Source organism: Phocoena phocoena, chromosome 19 (assembly GCF_963924675.1).
Source record: "Phocoena phocoena chromosome 19, mPhoPho1.1, whole genome shotgun sequence".
NCBI lineage: Eukaryota > Metazoa > Chordata > Mammalia > Artiodactyla > Phocoenidae > Phocoena > Phocoena phocoena.
Genome location: NC_089237.1, coordinates 42030056 through 42052686, shown reverse-complemented (window position 1 = coordinate 42052686; position 22631 = coordinate 42030056). Strand labels below are relative to the sequence as shown.

The window sequence follows — 22631 nt, the reverse complement described above, 5'->3', positions numbered from 1 at the left end:
ATGAGTCTGAACAGAGGAGAGAAGAGGGACACACAGACTCTCATTCAGTCCCCAGAACATGGCTATGAAGAGTGGATTATTGTCAGGCTTAATTTACAGGCTCAGAGCGTGAAGTTCCTTGCCTGGGGTCACCCGCCCTAGAGGTGGTAGAGCCAGTGTTCAGAGCCAGCCTGTGTCATCTCTAATGCCCCACACTTCAGCCAGGCTGGGCAGGAGCTCCTGGACTGTGCCTGGGTCAGCTACCTGCTGTGTGGGGAGGAGGAAGACTGAGCCAGAACAAAGGAGCAGGGGCCTGGGTGGGCTCCACTTAAATCCACTTTTACATCCCTTGTACCCCTGGCGTTCAGGGCCCTCTGGTCTCCGTTTCCTGGATGGGGTTGGAGGATCTCTAATCCCAGAGAGGAACTTCCAGCCCTAAAACTCACAGAATCTTTGAGCCGGGGCCATGGTGGGCCGTGGGGGGGCAGTGGGCTGGGAGCAGTTGGGGAGCATAGCCTCCAGTTTGCTCAGACTGAGTTTGTCTGTTTGCAAGGAAAGGAACAGAATGATGTCTTGCTGTTTAGAAGAATCCAACTCCAAGCAGCATAAAAACTGAAATGTGGTTTTGGAGCTGGAACCAATGCCATTCAAACCTCGTTTGCGGACCGCAGGGCCTGTGAAGCAAAGGCAGGAAGATGCCCCAGGGCCTGGGGAGGCGTGTGGGAGGGCACTGTGGGCGTCCCTCGCCGCTCCTTTTCCGCCATCTATTGGCCACCCCTGGAGTTGCAGGATCCAGGCCAGGAGGCTGGGCAATTCCCCGGGGGAAGGATCATCCCTCGAGGTGTTGGCATCTCTGGGACAGTTAGTGTGGAGAGAGGTGCCCTGGTTAATTAACTGGTAACGAATAAGTAGAAAATTCCCCTCAAAGGCTTTAGTCTGTCAAATAGGGATAAGAATCCCCACACTTGGTGTTTTTTGGGTGGTAGGTAATGAAATGGCACAATTTCCCAGCACTTATCCTTTCAAGAGAGTACATCCCCATTGGACTGGCCAACCCAAGAAGTTCGTGCAAGAACGATGGATTGGAGAGCGGGATGGGGGCGTTTTAGAATCCGTTAAGGTTAAATTCCAGCACTTTGTTGGGATTGTTTATTTCCATTCCTTCTTTGCCCTTCTTTCCCTTCATCCCTTCCTTCCAACCACAGAAGCACTGGTTCTGAGGGTTCTTTAAGGGTTTTGAACTAGTACATGAAGACACTTTATAAAATGTAAAGGGCTAGCACATATTGAGGTTGTTATCAATGTCCCGGCCGTGCAGCCTGGTACCTAGAGGCTGAGACTTGATACAGATGGGGAAACTGAACCTGCAGGACTCACACCTGCAGGGGTGCAAGGGCCTCTGGGCTTCTGCACAGAGCTGTCCCCTCTGCCTGGAACGCTCTTCTTAGGGTCTTCTCTTGATATTCAGATGTCAGTCCTTTAGGAAGATCTGATTCCCCAAACTAAAGAATCCCCCTCCTTAAATGTGGCCTTGATTTTAAATCACCTATTTTTCCCCCATAGAATTTCTTTTACTGAAATTATCTTACATACGTAACTATATGCTGGTCCATCTCCAGACCCTGTGAGCTCTAGGAGGACAGAGGTTTGTGTGTTATCGTCACGATTATATTTCCAGTGCACAGAGCAAACAGTGCTTGGCCTGATGGGTAGTGAATGCATCAGTGGGTGGACGGCTGGATGAATGGATGGACTGCAAGGCTTCCTGCTCAGCCCCCGCCCCGTGGCCCTCCTGTGACTTCTTTGTGCTTCCTCCCCTTGCAGTGAGTATGGAGTTTGGGCGGGCCGTGTGGCTGCGATTCCACCCATCAGCCTATCCCCCGTGCCCTCACCCGAGCTTCGTGGCGCACTTGGGTGGCGTGGCTGTAGGCATCACCCTGGGCGTGGTGATCCTGAGGAACTACGAGCAGAGGCTGCAGGACCAGTCGCTCTGGTGGATTTTTGTGGCCATGTACACCGTCTTTGTGCTGTTCGCTGTCTTCTGGAACATCTTTGCCTACACCCTGCTGGACTTAAAGCTGCCGCCGCCCCCCTAAGGGCCTGGAGGACCTTGGTCGGGGAGGGGAGGGAGAAGCAGTCGGGCAAGGAGCAGCCGTGTTCTTCTTCTCATCACCAGCTCAGTGAGGCCAGGGAGGCGAGGACGAGAGACGCTGGGCCGCTGTAATATTTGTGTTCCGATTTGAACAGAGTGGAGGCATTTTTCTGAAAGGCACCTGTTGGAGGGTTTGGATGTGGCTTCTGTAGTTTTTCTAGATTGTTCTGAAAACCTCGGGCCAGGGTGAAGGCCTGGGGTGAGATGAGAGTGGCCGTCCCCCTGGGCTGGGCGTGTCCCATGTGTACAGGGGTCCCCTCCCTTGTCATAGACTGGGCACCAGCCTTCTCACTCATCGCCACCCTGAGACACCTAAGCGCGTAAGGAGGGCCTGAGTCTGTAGTAGCCAGGCAGGCCCTTGTCCAGCCCAGAGGTCACTGTGGGCCAGGAAGTGTTCCCTCCATAGCTGTTGGGTCTGGAGCTCTAGAGTGGAAGGGAGCCTGGTGGTGGAGGACATGTCGACTTTGGTCTGGGGGGCCCAGGGTGCCCTCCCATGCATGTCAGTGGGTGCTGGGATGTGGCCTCTAGTGCCTGGGGTGGGGTGGGCAGAGGAGGCCAATTCTGTAACTCCAGGCCCCACCTTTGCCCTGCAGGTACCCAGCGAGAGGAACCCAAGTGGGAGGGAATAAACTTTGTTCCAAGTTCCCCCCCGAGGAAGGGTATCCGCTTTGGGTGTCTCCTGGGTGCTGACATCTCACACCAGTGCCCCAGCATCCATACCCTTATGTTCAGGGCCTTTTCCTCCCCTTCCACTGCCCTGACCCCCCAATGTGCCTGTCCTTTGTTTATAGAGCCAGTGTTCTGATACGTGTGTGCATGCGTGAGTGTGTGCGTGTGCGTGTGCGTGTGTGTGTGGTCTGGTGGGCGGATGCACGTGGGATGGGAAAGACAACGTGAGGCCAGTTGGAGGCAGCAGAGGAAGCTGTGAGGGGCAGAGGGGGATGGGGCGGGAGTTTGCATGAGAGGAAGGAGGGTGCTGAGAGATGGGAAAAAGCTTGCCCCCTTCTTTCTTGCTTTCCTCAGAGAGGCTACTGGGCTTTCTTGCCTTTCTCAGAGAGGCTCCCGGGAGCCTCTCTGAGAATCACTGACCGTGGGAGACTTGCCGTGGTGGAGGGAGACCTCGGGCCTTTCCAGGGACCCTCAGGATGCTGAGGTTTTCCTCGCCTTTGCCAAGTTCTGCTCCAATTCCCATCTAGAATAGACTCCCTATCTGAAAAGGTTCTGTTGTATCTCCCTTAGGAGCCTTGGGGGCGCAGGAGAGGCTGGAGCAGGAATGTTGAGGCCAAGTGCCCTTTTGAGTTGAGGGCACAGGAGGCTACAGAAAAGGAACTCAATTCAGATGGAAAACTACTCCTGGAGAAGAACTGTAGGGTGCTTGGGTGAGTGTCAGAGGTGAGGGCAGCCCGTAGACTCAGATGCTCAGAGCTGGGAGGGAATACGGAGATGATCAAATCCATCCCCCCACCCATTACACAAGTGGCAAACAAGGCTGAGGCATCGACCCCTGATAGAAGCTTGTGCCCACCCTGAGGGGAGGGTGTGGGGAGGATGGCGTTTGACAAACTACGCCATTCCCTTTCTACCGCTCTGGGAACTCACAGCCACTGACAGCCCAGAGGCTGCGTTCGTGCAGGGATGGGGCAGCCACATGCCTGACAGAGCCCTTAAATATACCAAGGTCCAGAGTCAGCCAGGCCAAGCATTTGGGGGTCTTGGGCCACTGTGATCGCACGTAAATGGTCAGGGGTCTTCCTAGCCAGGGACACCCCCAAGCCATGCCAAGCCCTTCCCTGGCTTTGCCCAACAATAGATGGTTCTGGTCCCCGCGTCTGGCTCCCGAGGTCCTGCTGCACTTGTGCCAACGCTGTGCTGAGGACTGCCAGCCCCAGGGTGGGGGGTGAGCCTGGGTGTGGCTGAGCTGTGCCAGTCTGTGCCCTGCCAGCCACTCTCTGCCCTCCTGAGAGACAGCTGTAGCTGGAAGAGTCTGCTTCTTAGGAGACTCTGAGCTGGAATGGGGGCCAAGAGGCTCGGGTGAGGATGGGGGCGGGGCTCAGCCCTGGGCTGCCGCCACTGCTAACCCTGAGTGGCGCTGTCCTTTCCTGGAGGGACAGAAGCTGCTGGTGCCTGGCTGCAAGGCAGGGGCTTCCCCTCCAGACCCTGGCACCTGAGAGCTCTGGGATGTGGGTGGAGGAGGCAGAGAGGGGCCTTCTTGTTTGGTGCGGCCTGGAGAGGGGCAAGAAGACTGTGAACCAGAAGAGTCTAGAAAGCCCTCAGAGAAGTACCCAGTTCCTTCAGAGTTTCAGATGGAAGCCTGTTACCGAGATGGACTGCCTGAGGCGGAGGTCCTGCCTCCCATCCTGTTAAGTCTGCCCTGCAAGGTCTGGGATGCGCTGAGGGAGCCTCGTCCACACCTCAGGCCTCCAGCCCCAGCTGCTCCCTGTCCAAAAACAGCCCTGAAGTTCTTTGCTGTGCTCAGCGCCCACCTGCACCGCCTCTCCCGACCATCGCTCCAAGCAAGACTGCCCAGTGATGACGGCAGTCACTCCACACCACTCAGGTCTCCAACCCAGGGCCGGGAGACAGCTGTCCGGTAAGAAGGCTTTACTTTTGGAGTCTGGCTTTTTCCCCGGCAAGTCCCTCTGTTCCCGAGCTCCCAGCACCTGCCAGCAGCACGTCCCCGTCGTCCTCCGTCCTCCCTCCTCTAGTATGGCCACCTGGCCAGGGTGCTGGGAAGCAGAGGGTAGAGTGAATCTTCAGGCTGTGGAGGCCAGTTGCCTTTCATCCGCAGGCTCCAGAGATTGAAAGCTGAGCTTCCCCAAACAGCAGCCCTAGACTCACTCCCTCCCTCCCTAAATGCAAGAGGAATCATGGAAACTGGGGAAAGGAAAACAAACCTTCAGAGGAGAAATTTCGTTTTAATGACACCATTCATCATTCATTTTTTAATTAGGAAAAGCTCCCTAATGAGCCGCTTTTGACAGCTAATGGGATTCTCAACTTCCATGAGGATCATTCTTGCCCAGAGGATTAGGGGAGTTGCTGCTCGCCAAGCCTGGATCTTCTTTCCCCAGTGTCCAATTTAGTTTGCAAATAATGATGATTCCCGGGTGCAGTGGAAACCCTTTCCTGACATCATTCATGTTGCTCCCAGTGCTGGCTGGAAAGCTCTGAAACTCCTCTGCCTTAAAAAACTGCCCAACACTGATCTTCCTCTGCCCAGGACTTGAGTAAGTGGAAACAAAAAACACAAGCTGCAATGTTTGTTTCGAAATATTTTTATATTGTGTATATTGTGTATATTTTTGTTGTAACATATTATTTGAGCACAGATTCCATTAAAGATTTTTTTTTTTTTCTTTAAGCCATTGGTTATTCAAGAAGTGACCTGAAGGGCTGGCATTGGACTCTATTTCATCTCAGTTTGGGTTAGGGAGGGGGAGAGTGTGGACAGCAGTGGGGGTGGGTCTACGATGTATGCGCTACAGATGGGGCATCCGTGCTCCGTGCTGGTGTTTCCAGCTCGGTGGTTCTTCCTTTTTTTTTTTAATATAAATTTATTTATTTATTTATTTTGGCTGCATTGGGTCTTCGTTGCTGCGCGCGGGCTTTCTCTAGTTGTGGCGAGCCGGGGCTACTCTTCGTTGCGGTGCGCGGGCTTCTCATTGTCGTGGCTTCTCTTGTTGCGGAGCACGGGCTCTGGGCTCCAGGGCTTCAGTAGTTGTGGCACGTGAGCTCAGTAGTTGTGGCTCACGGGCTTAGTTGCCCCGCGGCGTGTGGGATCCTCCCGGGCCAGGGCTCGAACACGCATCTCCTGCATTGACAGGTGGACTCTTAACCAGTGCACCACCAGGGAAGCCCAGCTTGGTGGTTCTTAACGTTTCTTGAATTACTGAGTTCTTTTGACTGGTTGATGAAAGCACGATTTCTCTGCCCATAAAAATGCACAGATAGACAATTTTGTGTACGATTTGGGGGGAAAGGGCTGTGAATAAGGAAACTCATCCATAGTTTCAGGTCAAGAACCTCTGTGCCAGCTGTCCTGGTGGGTGCCCTGCCTTCCCCTTCCACTCTTACACGGTACCCCAATGAGAGCTTAATATTTTGACTATTATTATTGGGGGAATTGTCTTCAAAATATCCTAGGTACTTCCTTTTTTACCCCAATGACCTAGTCTTTAGGTCTTTCTAGAGGCTGTCAGTACCCTGATCTTGAGAAGCGATTAGGAATGTTCTCAGGGTAAAAGGGCATGGACAGTTCACATACAGAAGGGGAAAATAAGAGGAGCATTAAGCGTTAAGGTAGAGTCTGGTGCTTGGTAAGTTTAACAATCGAGTGGGCTTTGAATGGATGAAACCTGAGAAGGTGATCCGTTCTCACCAGTTTTTCTAAGCTGATGGCAGTGTATGTAGTTTTGCCATTCATAACTTTCGCTGGAGGATTAAACTACCCTGTTAAATTCACTGTGGGAGTTGTTTCCCTTAAATGTTTTCACATCAGTCTCCTGTGTATCATTTACAAATATTTTAAAATGCTTTCTGGAATGGCAGAAGTCACCCCAGAACAAACTTGAGAGCAGGGTTCAGCCTAAAGGTCCAGGAACCCACTTCTGTCTGGAGTGTGGAGAACTGACTCTCCTAGAAGGAAAGTCTGGACCCTGTCTGCAGCCGTGTTCCCAGGACTCAGTTCCAGGTTCTGACACCCGAGGCAGTTAAAGGTAAGCTTCCTGGCAGCCAAAAGTCGTTCAGCCAGCTTTGGACTTGGCCTCTTAGCACTTCCTTCTTCACTCTTCGGCTTCCTCCCTTCCTCCCTTCTACCATTAAGTAATGGGAAGATTCTTTCTTCCCATTACTTAATGTTTACCGATAATGAGGTAATTATGAAGACCATTTACTGGGTACCTACTACGTGCCAGGGCACTGGGCGAGAGGCACTTTCAATCTTACTCTCATTTAATTGCAAAGCTACTTGGTGTGAAGTGGGTATAAGTACACCCGTATTGACACTTGAGGGGAAGGCTTAGAGAAGTTCAGTAACTTGCTAGTAGGATCACACCCAAGACTGCCTGCTTCCAAAGTTCGTGTCCTTAGCCTTCGGGTGTTTGTATAGAACTTTGAGGACACTAAGTTTGTAGAAGCATCAGGGTGTTTGTTTAAAGAGCCAGTCTCATTGCCCTGGGCCTAGGGCCATCGGTCACAGCCGTGAACCTTGGAACATTAACTCGGTGTTCACTTAACAGGATCTCCGTTTTGTCAGCCCTCCCAGAGGTAGGTCACAAGAAAATCAGCAGCTATCACCCCCTATCACCCCCCAATTTCCAGAATCTAGCATTTATGCCAGCGCAGAGTGGTACGAAGTCCATGAGGCACATTTAAGAAGTTTAGCAGCTATAGGACTGGAGCTGCCTTCTTAGACCTCCAAATGGAAAGACTTCATTGAAGCCAGTGGGGTTTCCATTACTAAGAAGGCACATGGTTAGGAAAATGTAGTCCTAGTAACTGAATCTTATTTCTGAGATGCCTGCAGGCTTTTCTGGCATCTGGTATAAGGGATCCTCTGGTAAAGGAGAGGCATTCTGTCGTGGTTAATAATGAATGAGAGTGAAAGGAATTGACTTGGGTTATTGAGTTCGAAAGGTAAACTTTACTGGACAATGAATAAAACATTGTGATGGAAATTGCTCCTACACTCTGCCTGATGCCTCCTGCAAGCTGCAGAAAGGTGTCTCCCAGCAGGTGATCTGATTTTCTTGAACAAATTCCTTAGCCTAACGAGTATAATTTCCCCCATAAACTTGTTGTGAGTTAATAAAAATGTCAGGCTGGAGAATTGAGCTCACTGAATAAAAATGACTGTGCTGGTGAGAAGCTAAGTTGTTTTATTATTATTATTATAAATATAATTACAGATAAATTGAGACCATTTTTGATATGTGACAAACATACATTTCCTGTGTATAGCACACAGATAATACATAATGTATTCCACACCTGAACAAATGCTTTTTAAAACTTTAAAAGTTAATATATTAGCTTATTAAAATTTGAATACAGTACATGTTTTTGGTCATGAGCTCTTTGAGTTTCTTCTCATGGCCCACAAGATATTCAACTCCATGTCACTATTTTCCTTGTCTACAGTAGTGATACACAGTTCATCATACACTTTTAAAATAAGACTGTTTTATATATAACTGTGTAATGTGGTGAGCTTACATTATAAAAAGTATATATAAAAGTACATATAAAGAATATGTAATTATGCCTTGACTCTATCCATAAATGACTTGAAGCAGGTAATACATTTGCTTTTAAATGCTATTCACAACATGGACTCTTGAATATGTGAATTTGAAAATGAAAAATATGTTTTCCAGACTCAAAATGTTGATGTCTTAACATTGTTTATTTAAAAGTTTGATTTCCAAGTGGGCAACCCTACATTAGAAAAAGATTCAAGGGCTGTGCCATAAAATCGCTTGTTTTCCATAGTCATTCTGAACTTAATGCTATAAAAAAGATGCTACTTGGATTTTTTTTTTTCTACACTGACTATGATCCAAGTTATTAAAGTTTAAAACCATATGAAAGCCTTTATGAGGATCCTGAATTGTATTTCTCATTAAAGAAAAGAAATGGCTCAGTGAGTCATGTCTCTAGACTTCAGTATAAGAGAAAGCAGAAGGCCGTTGTCAGTCATTTGGAAAGTTAAAACTCAGCACTTAATGTGAATTTAGATGAGTGTAGGAGAGGACTTTTATGGGCTTGTGTTCCTCTGAGCATCCTGAGGGCAGTGAGAACACAAGACTTCTGATCTTCTAAATGAAAATCATTATCAAATGGATTTATTAAAGAGCTAAGCAGAACAAACCGCAGTCATATGTGTGTAGCTACGGTTGGCTTCCATGGGAATTATAAACGGCTCTGAGAACACTTTCAACTGATTCAGAATAAAACAATTTAAGGCTTGCAACAAATGTACAAAAAACTAAAAGCAATGATTAACCCTGACATGAAGAATCTCTGTTACATTTGCTTGTAAAATTTATGTACTTTGTTTCTTTTTTGACCCTCTGTTTAAAAAATCCAGCATTTTCGTCTGAAAGAAAAAAGAAAATATAGGCTCTTGGCAAATACCTGTGAACAAATGAAGAAAAGTGATGGGGCCACTTCTGCAGTAGCTTTCTATCAGAGATAATGTTTTATCTTGAAGCTAGTACATCTATTTTTAAAGCTCATTTACCTCCCTACGCACTCATGATTTATTTGCATATTGACACGAAAGCTGGCTTCATCATCCATCATCAATCAGACAAAAAAAATCTATCAAGCACCCACAGGATGCACAGATCTGTTTTTGAAATGGTGTCGTGGTGTTAATCTGTCCTAAAACTAGGAGTACTTTTTTTAAAAGAAGCTATAGTACGTTGAGAAAGAAGTATTATCATTTTTCTGGGAGGAAAAGTTGCTAAATACTGCAGCAAACTCCTCACAGAAGCCACAAAATCACCTCTGAAGTTTTTTAAGGAACAACTCCCTGAAGTCTAGAATTTATGAGACCAGCAAATGTAAAATTTTCACAACTCTAACACACATCTATCTAGGGCTCAGTGAAGACTTGCATCAGATTTATATGTCTTATTAGGTTTAATCTTAAAAGTACAACATGAAAAAACCTAGAATGTTTCAAATAATCTGAAATAGCAATCCTATGACAGTTATAACAACTGCAATTTCAAACACCAAGGCTTGCATAACTTCACAATATAATCATCTCAAAACATGTGATTAAAAACTTTGGGTAGGAGCTTCTTTCATAAATTCTTCGAGGACAGCTACCACACTTTTGGCTTCGGGCATTTCTTCGTGTTCCACTTTAACAATCTTCAAAAGGATATCTCCACTACCACAGTTCTTTAGGAACATGTAACATTTAAACAAAGCATAATGATTCATTTCTGCCTGCCGGATAAATCTCTTCAAATTATTTGTGTCTTGTATGGCCTAGAAAAAGATTACCCAGTTAAATGTGTGTTTAGTGAGATAATAATGAAGCCTGAAAAAGACCTCCTATCCAGCTGAGAACTCAACATATGTTACTGAAATGTTTGCTTTTTATTTTTGAATATTTTCATCATTTTTATTGCTAATATGCTTTGCCCTTGGTAGAACAAAATCTTTTATATATATAAAGTAAAAATACTTTACAAATCTCCTAAATAAGGTGACAACATGCCTCCCCACCAAAATTTTGAACCCTTAGGCATGGAACTCCTTTTTTTGAACCCTTAGGCATGGAACTCCTTTCCAACTAAGATATGTCACGAATTACAAGACTGAAGTCCTTGAAATATAAGCAAGCATTCAATCCAATTAATTGGATATGCAATGGTACATATGCAGAAGCCACTGAAAAATATAAATGGAATGCCTTTTGAGGATTCTAGTTCGTGTTTGTTTTTAAAAACTTATTTTAATTATTGTGAATAAGGCTTATGGTACAAAATAGATACAGAATAATGCAAATTTATGGTTAAGACCCGGACTCTACTGACAATTAGGAAACCATAAACAAGACCAAAAGACAACCCTCAGAATGGGAGAACATATTTGCAAATGAAGCAACTGACAAAGGATTAATCTCCAAAAGTTACAAGCAGCTCATGGAGCTCAATAACAAAAAAACAAACAACCCAATCCAAAAATGGGCAGAAGACCTAGATAGACATTTCTCCAAAGAAGATATACAGACTGCCAACAAACACATGAAAGAATGCTCAACATCATTAATCATTAGAGAAATGCAAATCAAAACTACAATGAGATATCTCACACCAGTCAGAATGGCCATCATAAAAAAATCTAGAAACAATAAATGCTGGAGAGGGTGTGGAGAAAAGGGAACACCCTTGCACTGCTGGTAGGAATGTGAATTGGTTCAGCCACTATGGAGAACAGTATGGAGGTTCCTTAAAAAACTACAAATAGAACTACCATATGACCCAGCAATCCCACTACTGGGCATATACCCTGAGAAAACCAAAATTCAGAAAGAGTCATGTACCAAAATGTTCATTGCAGCTCTATTTACAATAGCCCGGAGATGGAAACAACCTAAGTGCCCATCATCGGATGAATGGATAAAGAAGATGTGGCACATATATACAATGGACTATTACTCAGCCATAAAAAGAAACGAAATTGAGCTATTTATAATGAGGTGGATAGACCTAGAGTCTGTCATACAGAGTGAAGTAAGTCAGAAAGAAAAAGACAAATACCGTATGCTAACACATATATATGGAATTTAAGAAAAAAAAAAATGTCATGAAGAACCTAGGGGTAAGACAGGAATAAAGACACAGACCTACTGGAGAACGGACTTGAGGATATGGGGAGGCGGAAGGGTGAGCTGTGACAGGGCAAGAGAGACTCATGGACATATACACACTAACAAACGTAAGGTAGATAGCTAGTGGGAAGCAGCCGCATGGCACAGGGATATCGGCTGGGTGCTTTGTGACCGCCTGGAGGGGTCGGATAGGGAGGGTGGGAGGGAGGGAGACGCAAGAGGGAGAGATATGGGAACATATGTATATGTATAACTGATTCACTTTGTTATAAAGCAGAAACTAACACACCATTGTAAAGCAATTATACCCCAATAAAGATGTTTAAAAAAATAAAAAAATAAAAAAAAATAAATAAAAACACCAAAAAAAAAATAAAAAAGAAATAAAGATTGTTTACATATAAAGAATGACAGGTAACATCTTTCATTAGTATTGCCTTTACAATTTATAATGTCGCTATATCACAGTGGATAGATTTGCTCCATTGAAATGTGTCTTTTTGTTTGTTTATCTGCAAATAGTAAACTAACATGAAAAAATGTTCAGCCTGAATAATAATTAAAGACAGACTTGAACAGCTATGGAGTGCCAGTATTAAATTAATAAAAATAAATAAGATTGATAAAAAACCTGTTGTATTAGGTTCTGCACAGAAAACCCACACACATTGCTGGCCATTCTGTAATTTGTTCCTATTTTTCTGAAGTGCAAGCTGGCAATTTGTAAGAGGAACCAAAGCATTCAAACCCTTTGACTTGGTAATCCCACGTTAGGGAATATACCCTAAGGTAATAATCCAAATGAAAAAAATACGATCCAGCAATGCTCCTTCTGCATCTCCCTGAAGAAAACAAAACACCTATTCAAAAAGGTATCTGCACCCTCATGTTCCCTGCGGCATCACCGAAGAACCCAAGTGTCCACTGACGGACGAGTGGACGAAGAAGCTGTGGCATATATACCCAGTGGAATACCACTCAGCCATGAAAAAGAATGAGATCCCGCCATCGGTGACAACGCGGATGGACCTCAAGGGCATCGTGTTAAGTGAAACAAGTCCGACAGAGAAAGACAAATACTACACGATCTCTTCTACATGTGGAATCCAAATATATAGAGTTAAAAAAACAAACAAGCTCATAGACTTCGAGAACAGACTGGTAGCCACCAGAGGCAGGAGGTAGGGAGTGGGAGAAATGGGTGAACTGTTTTGGTTTTGGTTGAAATAAACTGAATTTTTTAAATGCAAATAAAGGGACTTCCCTGGTGGTCCAGTGGTTAAGAATCTGTCTTGCAATGCAGGGGACGCTGGTTCGATCCCTGGTCAGGGGACTAAGATCCCACATGCTGTGGGGCAACTAAGCCCGTGCGCCACAACCAGAGAGCCCGCACGCTGCAATGAGGAGCCCACGCTCTGCAACTAAGACCCAACACAGCCGAAAAAGAAAAAAAATAAAAAATAAATCAAATAAAAACAGTGATATACCATCGTCACCCTGTCAGATTAGCAAACATGAAAAGTTTAGGTACCCAGTGGTCACTGGGTATGGGAAAACTGGCACTGAGGATTCTAGTTTTGAGAATGACATCATAGCTATAAAGCAGATTTGTTACTCAGTCACCGGTACTAATTACAATTCAGACAAAGACTATGCGTGGCACTCGGCACACAGCCAATTAGTTACCTTTAGTTTAAAGTTCTCCAGGACTTGTCGAAAAAGAAAAGGGTTACCTCCTTCAGCACCATTCAAAAAAGCCTGCATCCAATCCTCACAAAACCGATTGCTTCCTATAAAATATTTTAGAAAAATAAATAAACGTGAAATCACAAGACATTTATTCGTCCTTTCTTTTTACTTATTTTCTTTTTTTTGCGGTACGCGGGCCTCTCACTGCTGTGGCCTCTCCCGTTGTGGAGCACAGGCTCCGGACGTGCAGGCTCAGCGGCCATGGCTCACAGGCCCAGCCGCTCCGCGGCACGTGGGATCTTCCCGGACCGGGGCACGAACCCGTGTCCCCTGCATCGGCAGACGGACTCTCAACCACTGCGCCACCAGGGAAGCCCTATTTTCTTTTTTTTAAATTGAGGTGTAATTGACATATTAGTTTCAGGTGCACAACATAATGATTCAATATTTGTATACATCATGATATTCTTTCCTCCTTTATAAAAACTCTTATAATGAATTATTTAAGACTTCTATAATGGTCTAAAAAAAATTAACTCACCACCTGGTTAAGAAATACCAAAATGGTTGAAGCTCCAATGTGCCTCTTCCCAATCGCATCCCCTTCCTTTCCCCTTCCTTGCCCATGTCTTTCTTTAAACTTTTGCCACATACTTTATCTATAAGCCCTATATAGTATTATTTTGCATATGTTAAAACTGTATTTTTCTTTAATGGCTCTTGCACTATATAATACGTTTGTGTGCTATACTGAGACATATAGCTCTAGTTCACTCATTGTCACGGCTATATAGTATGCCATTGTACGAATAGAGCAGTTTATCAATTCTCCTGTTGACAGACACTTAAGTTGCTTTCAGTTCTTTGCTATTTCAAACAGTGCCCTTATGAACATCTTGTATTTGTCTCCTTGTGTACACGTACAAGAGTTCTCTATATACCTAGGAGAAGAATTGCTAGGCATGACATGATTTCCACGTTTCTAGAACTGCTATTGTTTTTGGTGATTTGGGGATAAACATGTAAAACTGCACAAGACAGGAAGGATAAGTTTGCATCATTTGTTCTCAGCGCAAAAAAGGAGATTCACAAGCCTGCTCCCGGGGTTGTGGCTCACCTGCGTTGTGGAACTGAGGCTGGGAGCTACTACAATCGATGATCACAGACTTATGCTGCTCCTCCGTCATAGCCATGCACAAAGACGTCATGGTGCCTTCGTGAATAAGGCCTTGGAGACTGGCCACACTCAGAAACCTGCCACACACACAATCCTTTTGCACAAACTATATTATAGGATGGGAGGGAGGAAGCAAATTCATTCTGCATTGGGAGTGGGGGTGGGTGTTAAAAACATAAACATCAGGCTTGCTGTGGAAAAGGTTCTCTGTTTGCAAAACTGTTCTTTACCTGTGAATGTCTCTCTTTGTTTTTTCATCTGATTCTTTAACCTCAACAGGAGTATAACTCAGAGCCTATGAGAGAAAAATAAAGCCTAACTGATACATGTATTCCAGTTTTCCTTGTTGCGCAGCCACTTGTGACTAAACATCACCTCCCCCAATAACCACCATGCTAGACGATGCTTGCTCGGCACTGTCCGGGAGCTCTCCAGAGCCTTGTTCAGCTGTTGCTCACTAATGGTCTGAAACCTGGCTTCACCACCTGGGCTTGTGGGGCCATCCAGCCTCAGCTGCATCTACCTACCACATATTTACATGAAAAATCTGGCCATTTACTCGAGCCTACCCCATTGTCTAGATATTTTAGTGAATTTTTCATTTTTTATTTGGACATTTTTATATAGGTAAAATCACTTTTGATTTCCATTTTCCTTCTCAAATTATTTTGGAAATTACACGTCTTCCAGATCACTTCAAAGAGTAATTATTTTAGGGAGTTCCCTGCTGGTCTAGTGGTTAGGATTCGGGGCTTTCACTGCCGTGGCCCAGGTTCAATCCCTGGTCGGGGAACCAAGACCGCATAAGCTGTGCAGCGCGGCCAAAAAAAAAAAAAAGGTAATTATTTTAAAACGTTTTATCTTATTAGAAGACTCAGTATTTGCAATTCTACCTTAGTAGTGTAACTTTCTAGATCTGAATAAATAGAGTGTGGTCTATCCTAATGCAGGCATCGTCTGAATGAATATTCGGGGGGAAGGTAATGTTCAGAGAAAATAAATATGTCTTTAAATAATCCAAACTCGGCCAAAGTGATTCTCAATTAAGGAAATGCTTTTGTTTGGGCAATACTTACAGCATGTAGCAGAAAGGTAAGCTGCTCCTGAAAGAGATGAACCACCCTTTGGATTGGGCATACAACATCCTCAAACCAGCTGCTCAGGTAGGACTGTATGTGGTTCTCCCCACCCCTTTCCTAGATCGAGAGAGAATGTCATTTGCTTTGATATCAGCCTTCACCTTGGACAGCCTTCACCTTGGACTTAACATTTTCTTCATGATACTCTTGACAGTGAAAAGAACTGGGGACAGACACCTTCTTTTAAGCTAACACCACAAATTTTAAAAAAGGAATTGTGATATAACTTTGCTGGGCTTGTTGGGCAGAGTGGGGATTAATTCAGTACTGCATTTCTTAAAAACACACTAAGAAATGCGTTATATAAAATGAAGAGACTGAATTAATAGGGTTCCATGCTATTTCATCACTGAAAGGAGTTGGGGCATTTACATGTCAATCTCCTCCCACTGTACTGTGAACTCTTGGAGATACTCTCTTAATAATCCTCATCTCCCCAGCACCTGGCACAGCGTCTGAAACGTCCATGGATGAGCTTATAAAGTGCCTGTTGAATGAAAGAATGCAGATAGTTTGTTCACACTCGAAATGCGAACAGGGAAGGATACAAGTCATCGCATCAAAGCACTCAAGCCCACTCCGGGTGTCAGACACGCTGCCAGGAGCTCATTTGGCTTCCTTGGCTGTGCTGCTCCCTGGGGCTGGAGGGAGAGCTCCAGCCTGGGAGAGCAGCTCCCCCTAGACTCGTATCCCCGGCTCACTCCTATGCTATCCTTTCCCCTCCTGCAGTGTCTTGTAAGCACATGCACAAGTGAAAGAAAGGAATTATTACCACGTGTAATGGGGAGTAAATTTTAAGAGTTATGACTTAACTGCCACCAACCAAACACATAGTTTTTAAAAGGTACAGATAAAGGAATTGATACGGAGGTATCTAATTCATAAAAGATCGATTAATGAAAACTGGGATGTTTCTAAAAATCTTTGAGGTTGAGTTCAAGGACAGTCATCCCATTGCATAGCATGTCTCTGGTGCCAGAGGCTTTGTGGGCCATTAGTTCTGACCAGAATATAAATCTTATGTGTCTAGAAATTGAGAAAAGAACGTCATCTTCCTTGCTTGGCATGTTACTATATACCTTTGAATTTAATTGAATTTTTCATAGATGCAAAACTTCAGAAGCAGTCTTGTGAAACATACAGCACTTATAGGACTATGTTCCCTGCTTCCCTTAACAAGAACCTTTCTTTTTTTTTCTTCTTTTTTTAAAACAGAAATCCATTTTAAATTAATTTATGTATTTTTGGCTGCGTTGGGTCTTCATTGCTGCACGCGGGCTTTCTCTAGTTGTGTGGAGTGGGGGCTACTCTTCATTGTGGTGCGCGGGCTTCTCATTGCGGTGGCTTCTCTTGTTGAGGAGCACGGGTTCTAGACACGCGGGCTCAGTAGTTGCGGTGCACGGGCTCTAGAGCGCAGGTTCAGTAGTTGTGGCGCACGGGCTTAGTTGCCCCGCGGCATGTGGGATCTTCCCGGACCAGGGCTCGAACCCGTGTCCCCTGCATTGGCAGGCGGATTCTTAACTACTGCACCACCAGGGAAGCCCCCAAGCACCTTTCTTTTAGCCCACAAAGTAGCACATTTTCAGAATTTCTAAGTGTTTGTGTCCACCTGGATGATTTGACAAGTATAGCAGTCGCATAATGTTAATCATCTCAGTCTTTAAAAATATTAACGCAGGGACTTCCCTGGTGGTCCAGCGGTTAAGACTGCACGCTCCCAATGCAGGGGGCCCAGGTTCAATCCCTGGTCAGGGAACTAGATCCCGCATGCCACAACTAAAGATCCCACGTGTTGCAACTAAGACCCGGCACAACCAAATAAATAATAAATATTTTAAAAAAAAGAATGAAACTCTTTTAAAAAAGATTAATGCAATCATCTTACCTCACAGTTCATGTTGTTTTTCAGCCCTTGAATATACTTGTCCAATTCAAGCCTGAAAGTATGTTCTTAAGGAAGCAATAAAGGATGAATCAAGAAAGGGTTTTATTTCTCAATAGATAATATAAAAATCTCTCAAATAACTGTCAATTAAAACAAGCCAAGACAAACTGGTCGTATGGAGGTCTGAAATTGAAGTTAATGCGTAAGAGGTAGAAAACCTTTTCGGAGGTTGCTAGTAATAATCCTCTACTTGCCTGCCAACATTTTCCTTCCTGATACCCTCAAAGACCAAAGAAAGGATATAGCTCAAGTCCTTTTTCAGACCCTCCTAAAAAGCAGACCACATACTCTGAACAGTTATGTTCAGAGTCTGTTGTTGTTTGGGAAAGCAGTTTTTCTTGTTGGAAAAGGCAGTAATAACAACCAACTCGGTAACCTGGAGCTCTAGAACAGAAAGAAAAAGGTTAAATGTATTATTTTGATAACTCATGCATGTAGTTCTGTAGACTCCTCTGAGCCCTGGTCATCCTGATCTGGCAATACCATTAGATTGCTCAGTAGGTCAGAGCTTCCCAGACTTCTTGGTTTACTTGTAACAACAGAGGAAAATGAACATATACCATAATGGGCTTTAGCTAAAGCAGCACCTAACAAACATGGAATTTCTTTGAATTCTCCTGTCTTATGTGAAAAATGCATGCAAATTTCACTCTTGTTCATAGTTTATCCATGTTCACATAAATATAATCATCTTTTCTCCCTCCCCTAAACCTTCATGAATCACTGAAGCTCCAGGCAGATGTGAAGTGTTTATCCGATGGCCTTATCTTTGGTATGTGGCCTCATACTCCTGAGAGGACTTGATGCCAATATCATGGTCTGAAGTGAACTACAATCAAGGGGTGTAGTAGAAAGATGGCTGGAATTCAACTGAGGACACCTATATTTAAGCCTGAATTCCATCAGTATGACCAGCCTTGGGACCTCAACTTCTCTGAGTTTATTACTTCATCTGAAAATGGAAGAGTATCTGCTTTATCACCCCTTTGTAAGGAGAATGGCATTGAAGTTTGTGAAAGCCCTTTACCACTGTAAAGTATACAGTTATAGTTTTGGTAATGAGCTCCTTTCTTCCAAGTACAAGACTAAATATGTACACTGAGGAGGCAGTCTCTGCCGTTCAGTTAAGTCCATTCCACAAAAATGTGAGGCCCAGTGCTCAGCTGCCAGAGAACAAAGATGAACTTTGCAGGTCTAGTAGGTACTGATCTTTTGGAGTTTCTCACCACTTCTCATATTTAGCTCAGAAATAAAATCTCAGGATACAGCACATTTTATACTTACCTCAGCTCCACAGATGCAACATTACCCAGCCCTTCAAAGACCGCTCCCTTAGAAAGACGCTTAGCAATGAAACTGCACAGCTCTGGCTCCAATTCAGATGGTAGATTAGTATCCGCCAAGGAGAGGCTTGACAAATGAAAGACACACGTTCCTTACCAGTGGACTCTGCATTTACACCCCGTAAGTCAGACAGGACATCGCTAAAAGCCCTCACTAAGGACTCGGCAAAGCTTTCTATCTGACTCCTGTTGGTGAGGCTTCTAGGAATGTATATCACCAAGTATGATCTACCTCATCCATTTAAAATAGTTCTATCTTTCCAGCTCATTCTCTCTAGTATTATGACTCCACTGGGACCCCCAAGCCACTGACCTTATATCTTTTTCACAGTAGCCTCAAGTTTCTCATCCTCATCTCCTTCCTCCTTACCCAGCTTAAATTCCAGTCATTGTAATCACACCCCTGCACACATTCTCATTCAACCCCTTTGTTTTCACCTCCCTGTACCTGCTTAGCAAAACTTCAGCCCTGGTTAGTCCAGCTCTCTACCTACTCTGCATCTGCACCTATGCAGCTGAATGTGGTTGGACAAAAACCCATATCCACAGTGTCTAGTCTCATTTTAAATTAACGACCACTAGGAATTCCCTGGCGGTCCAGCGGTTAGGTTGGTGGTTTCACTGCCGTGGGCCCGGGTTCAATCCCTGGTCGGGGAACTAAGATCCTGCAAGCCGTGCAGCACAGCCAAAGTCCATACATACATTACATACGTACATACATAAATGACCACTAGCCTCCAGTGGGCCCTACTTCTGCCCAGCTATCACATTTCCTGGTTCACTCATTCTTCAACTCTTTGAGATCTCTATTTTTCTTTAAATTAATTAATTAATTAATTTTGGCTGCATTGGGTCTTCGTTGCTGAGCGTGGGCTTTCTCTAGTTGTGGCGAGCGGGGGCTACTCTTCGTTGCAGTGCGCGGGCTTCTCATCGTGGTGGCTTTTCTTGTTGCAGAGCACGGGCTCTAGGCACGCGGGCTTCAGTAGTTGTGGCTCGCAGGCTCTAGAGCACAGGCTCAGTAGTTGTGGGACACATGGCTTAGTTGCTTCACGGCATGTGGGATCTTCCCAGACCAGGGCTTGAACCTGTGTCCCCTGCATTGGCAGGCGGATTCTTAACCACTGTGCCACCACAGTGGCACTGTGCCACGAGATCACTATTTCATGCCTCCTCTTCTTTCCTCAATCCTCCAACTACCTACTACCCATGAATAAACACACCAGCTTAGTGATCATTTATGAGCTAAACATAAACACTTCAGTTTGGTTGAGATTAGAATATAAACAGAAACTATAAATTGAATATGCAGGAAGAAAAGCTTTTCTGTCTTCAAACTTCCCAATATAAAATATAAACCCAGTAAGCCTCACATCTTTGGTTTCATGTTATGGAAAATTTCAAACATATAAAAAGTAGAGAGAATAGTATAATGAACCCACATGTACCTACCACCCAGTTTTGACAATTATCAGCTTATGGGCAATCTTGTTTCACTTGGTGGCGGGGATAAATTGGGAGATTGGGATTGACTTTTACACACTACTATATATAAAATAGATAACGAAAAAAGACCTAGTATATAGCACAGAGAACTCTACTCAATACTCTGTAATAGCCTATATGGGAAAAGAATCTAAAAAAGAGTGGTTATATGTATACATATAACTGATTCACTTTGCTGTCCACCTGAAACTAACACAACATTGTAAATCAACTATACTGCAATAAAAATTATTTTTAAAAGAATCTTGTTTCACCTGTACTCCCATGTTGTCCATACCTCCCACTTCCCAGACTTATTTTGAAGCAAGTTTCTGGAATCATATTATTTCATCCCTAAATTTCTCATTAGGTATCTCTAAAAATGAGGACTTAAATATATATATATATATATATATATATCTCCACAGTCCTATTACAGTACCTGGAAAATTCCTTAAATCATCCATCATCCAGTCACTCAGTGAACATATTTTTGTATTATACTCCACTTTGCATCCATCAAGTGTTGAGGTTCATTCATTCATATATATATAAGTATATATTAAATATCTACCCTGTGCCAGGTACCACTCAAGGTACTAGGTAGGGAGACATCGATGAACAAAAGAGACGGCAATCCCTGCTATCCTGGAGTTTACACTGTAGCGTGCAGCAAAGGAGCTATGAAAGGGTATTCAATGCGGGGGGGAAAGGAGGATTTTAAATTTCTTGATACTTATATTGAATATTTACTGGAGTTCCAATCAAGAAGCTCAGATTAACTGTGTGGCTAATCACCCTGGGGCTAATCACAAGGGTATTTGGATCTGCCCCAGCCTTGACTAAATGAACTAATGAAATCAAGATGAGGTTCCTAGGGGAGAGGCGGGCTTGATGGTTTGACTCAGGGAAAGCTGCGTGGAGACAGGGTACCCACTGACATCTGCAGGCCAGAGATGCTCTTAAGAGAAAAGCACATACGCGGGATCTGGCCAAGCTGTTTTTACCTGAAATCATCACCAGAGGGAGTTTCTGCATTTGTGCCACTTGGGCTTCCATCATCGCTGTCCGCTCGCTGCTGTGCCAATCTGCACGCCGCAAAAGCAAGTCAGCTATCAACTTATGGGTTCTAACTCAAGCGGAGTATGGGGCCCCACCCCCCGCAAGCAGGATAGGGGCAGTCAACTAAAATGCTGCAAGGTAGAAGTGCTTAAAGGGTGGAGGAAAGGCTAAATTAAACATCCAGAAGAGTCAAGGAAATTTACTCTTAAAAACAGACTTTACAGGGAATTCCCTGGTGGTCCACTGGTTAGGACTCGTAACTTTCACTGCTGAGGGCCTGGGTTCAATCCCTGGTCGGGGAAATAAGATCCCCCAAGCCACGCACTGCGGCCAAAACAAAAACAAAAACAGACTTCAAGGGCCAGAAGAACCCCAGGAAGTCTGCTGGGGCAGAGGGAAAAGAGGCAGCAAGGACAGAGGGTAACTAGAAGGTGGGCGTGGGGGTAGGGATGGCGGGTTGGGGATGGAGGAAAGTGGGGAGACAATGACAGGAAGGACAGGGGATGGGAATTGACATTATTGAGCGTGTGTGGCACTGCGCTAAACAAAAGGCAGGGGCGACAGGAAGGGGCTGGAATATGTTAAGGACAGAGCGCACAGGCATGGGAGCGCCAGGCACAAAAGTCCAGGATGGGGGCCCGGAAGTACCGCGTAAGGCGAGGAGGGCCCTGAGGGCCAGAGACCTTGGCTGGGAGGGGAGAAGACGGCGTTTGAGAGCCGCCAGGCTGCGGGACCTGGGGTGGGCTGCGGGGCCGGGCGGCGGGGCCGAGCGGTGGGGCCGGGGCGGGGCCACAAGGGCGGTCGGGCGCTGCACCTGCTTCCGCGGTAGCTGTAGAGACAGTAGTAGCTGCTGGGCGGCGGCTCGAGTCTCCGCTCCTCAGCGGAGCCACCCTCCTCGCTGCTCTCTAGCTCCTTTTCATCCCCATCCAGCGATTCCTGCAAGGAGGGGAGCATCGCGGCGGCCACTGAATGGCCCTGTGTGCCCGCCAAACCGCTCCCCCGCTGCCGTACAGTCCTCGGTGGCCCGGCTCCTCCGGCTCCCGGCCCTCGCGTATCTGCGTTCCGCCGGTTTCCCGGGCTCTCAGGCGAGGAAGCTGGACCGCCCCCTGATTTTCATGTCTTCTCTCACATCATTCAGGTCTCTGCAGAAACGTCACTTCCTCAGAGAGAATTTGACTGCCCTATGCAAAACACATCCCACACGCACCTCTACTGATGTCCCATCAGTCTCTGTCCTGTCCCCTTATATTTACTTCTTCTTCATAGCACTTGCCCCCACCTTATGTATTTGTTTACTATGTCTCTCCCAGTAGA

At 45.2% G+C, this 22631-nt stretch overlaps 2 protein-coding genes across 3 annotated transcripts in view; one reads left to right on the top strand and one right to left on the bottom strand.

Moving 5' to 3' along the window:
* RHBDL3 (rhomboid like 3) overlaps positions 1-2075 on the top strand; it is a 42438-nt gene extending 40363 nt beyond the window's left edge. For both annotated transcript variants that reach the window (XM_065896932.1, XM_065896931.1), the window contains one exon: positions 1804-2075. In XM_065896932.1, coding sequence (XP_065753004.1) covers positions 1804-2075 — 272 coding nt within the window. The remainder of the gene's footprint in view (positions 1-1803) is intronic.
* A 7841-nt stretch (positions 2076-9916) lies between these two features.
* On the bottom strand, positions 9917-22271 carry C19H17orf75 (chromosome 19 C17orf75 homolog). Its single transcript, XM_065897569.1, has 10 exons — positions 22132-22271; positions 21263-21343; positions 18715-18840; positions 17674-17814; positions 17371-17428; positions 15423-15542; positions 14577-14641; positions 14287-14423; positions 13167-13270; positions 9917-10132 (listed from the first exon to the last, which is right to left on the bottom strand). Exons 1-10 carry the CDS (start codon positions 22269-22271, stop codon positions 9917-9919), a joined length of 1188 nt encoding a protein of 395 aa, XP_065753641.1.
* Between the last annotated feature and the right edge of the window lie 360 nt (positions 22272-22631).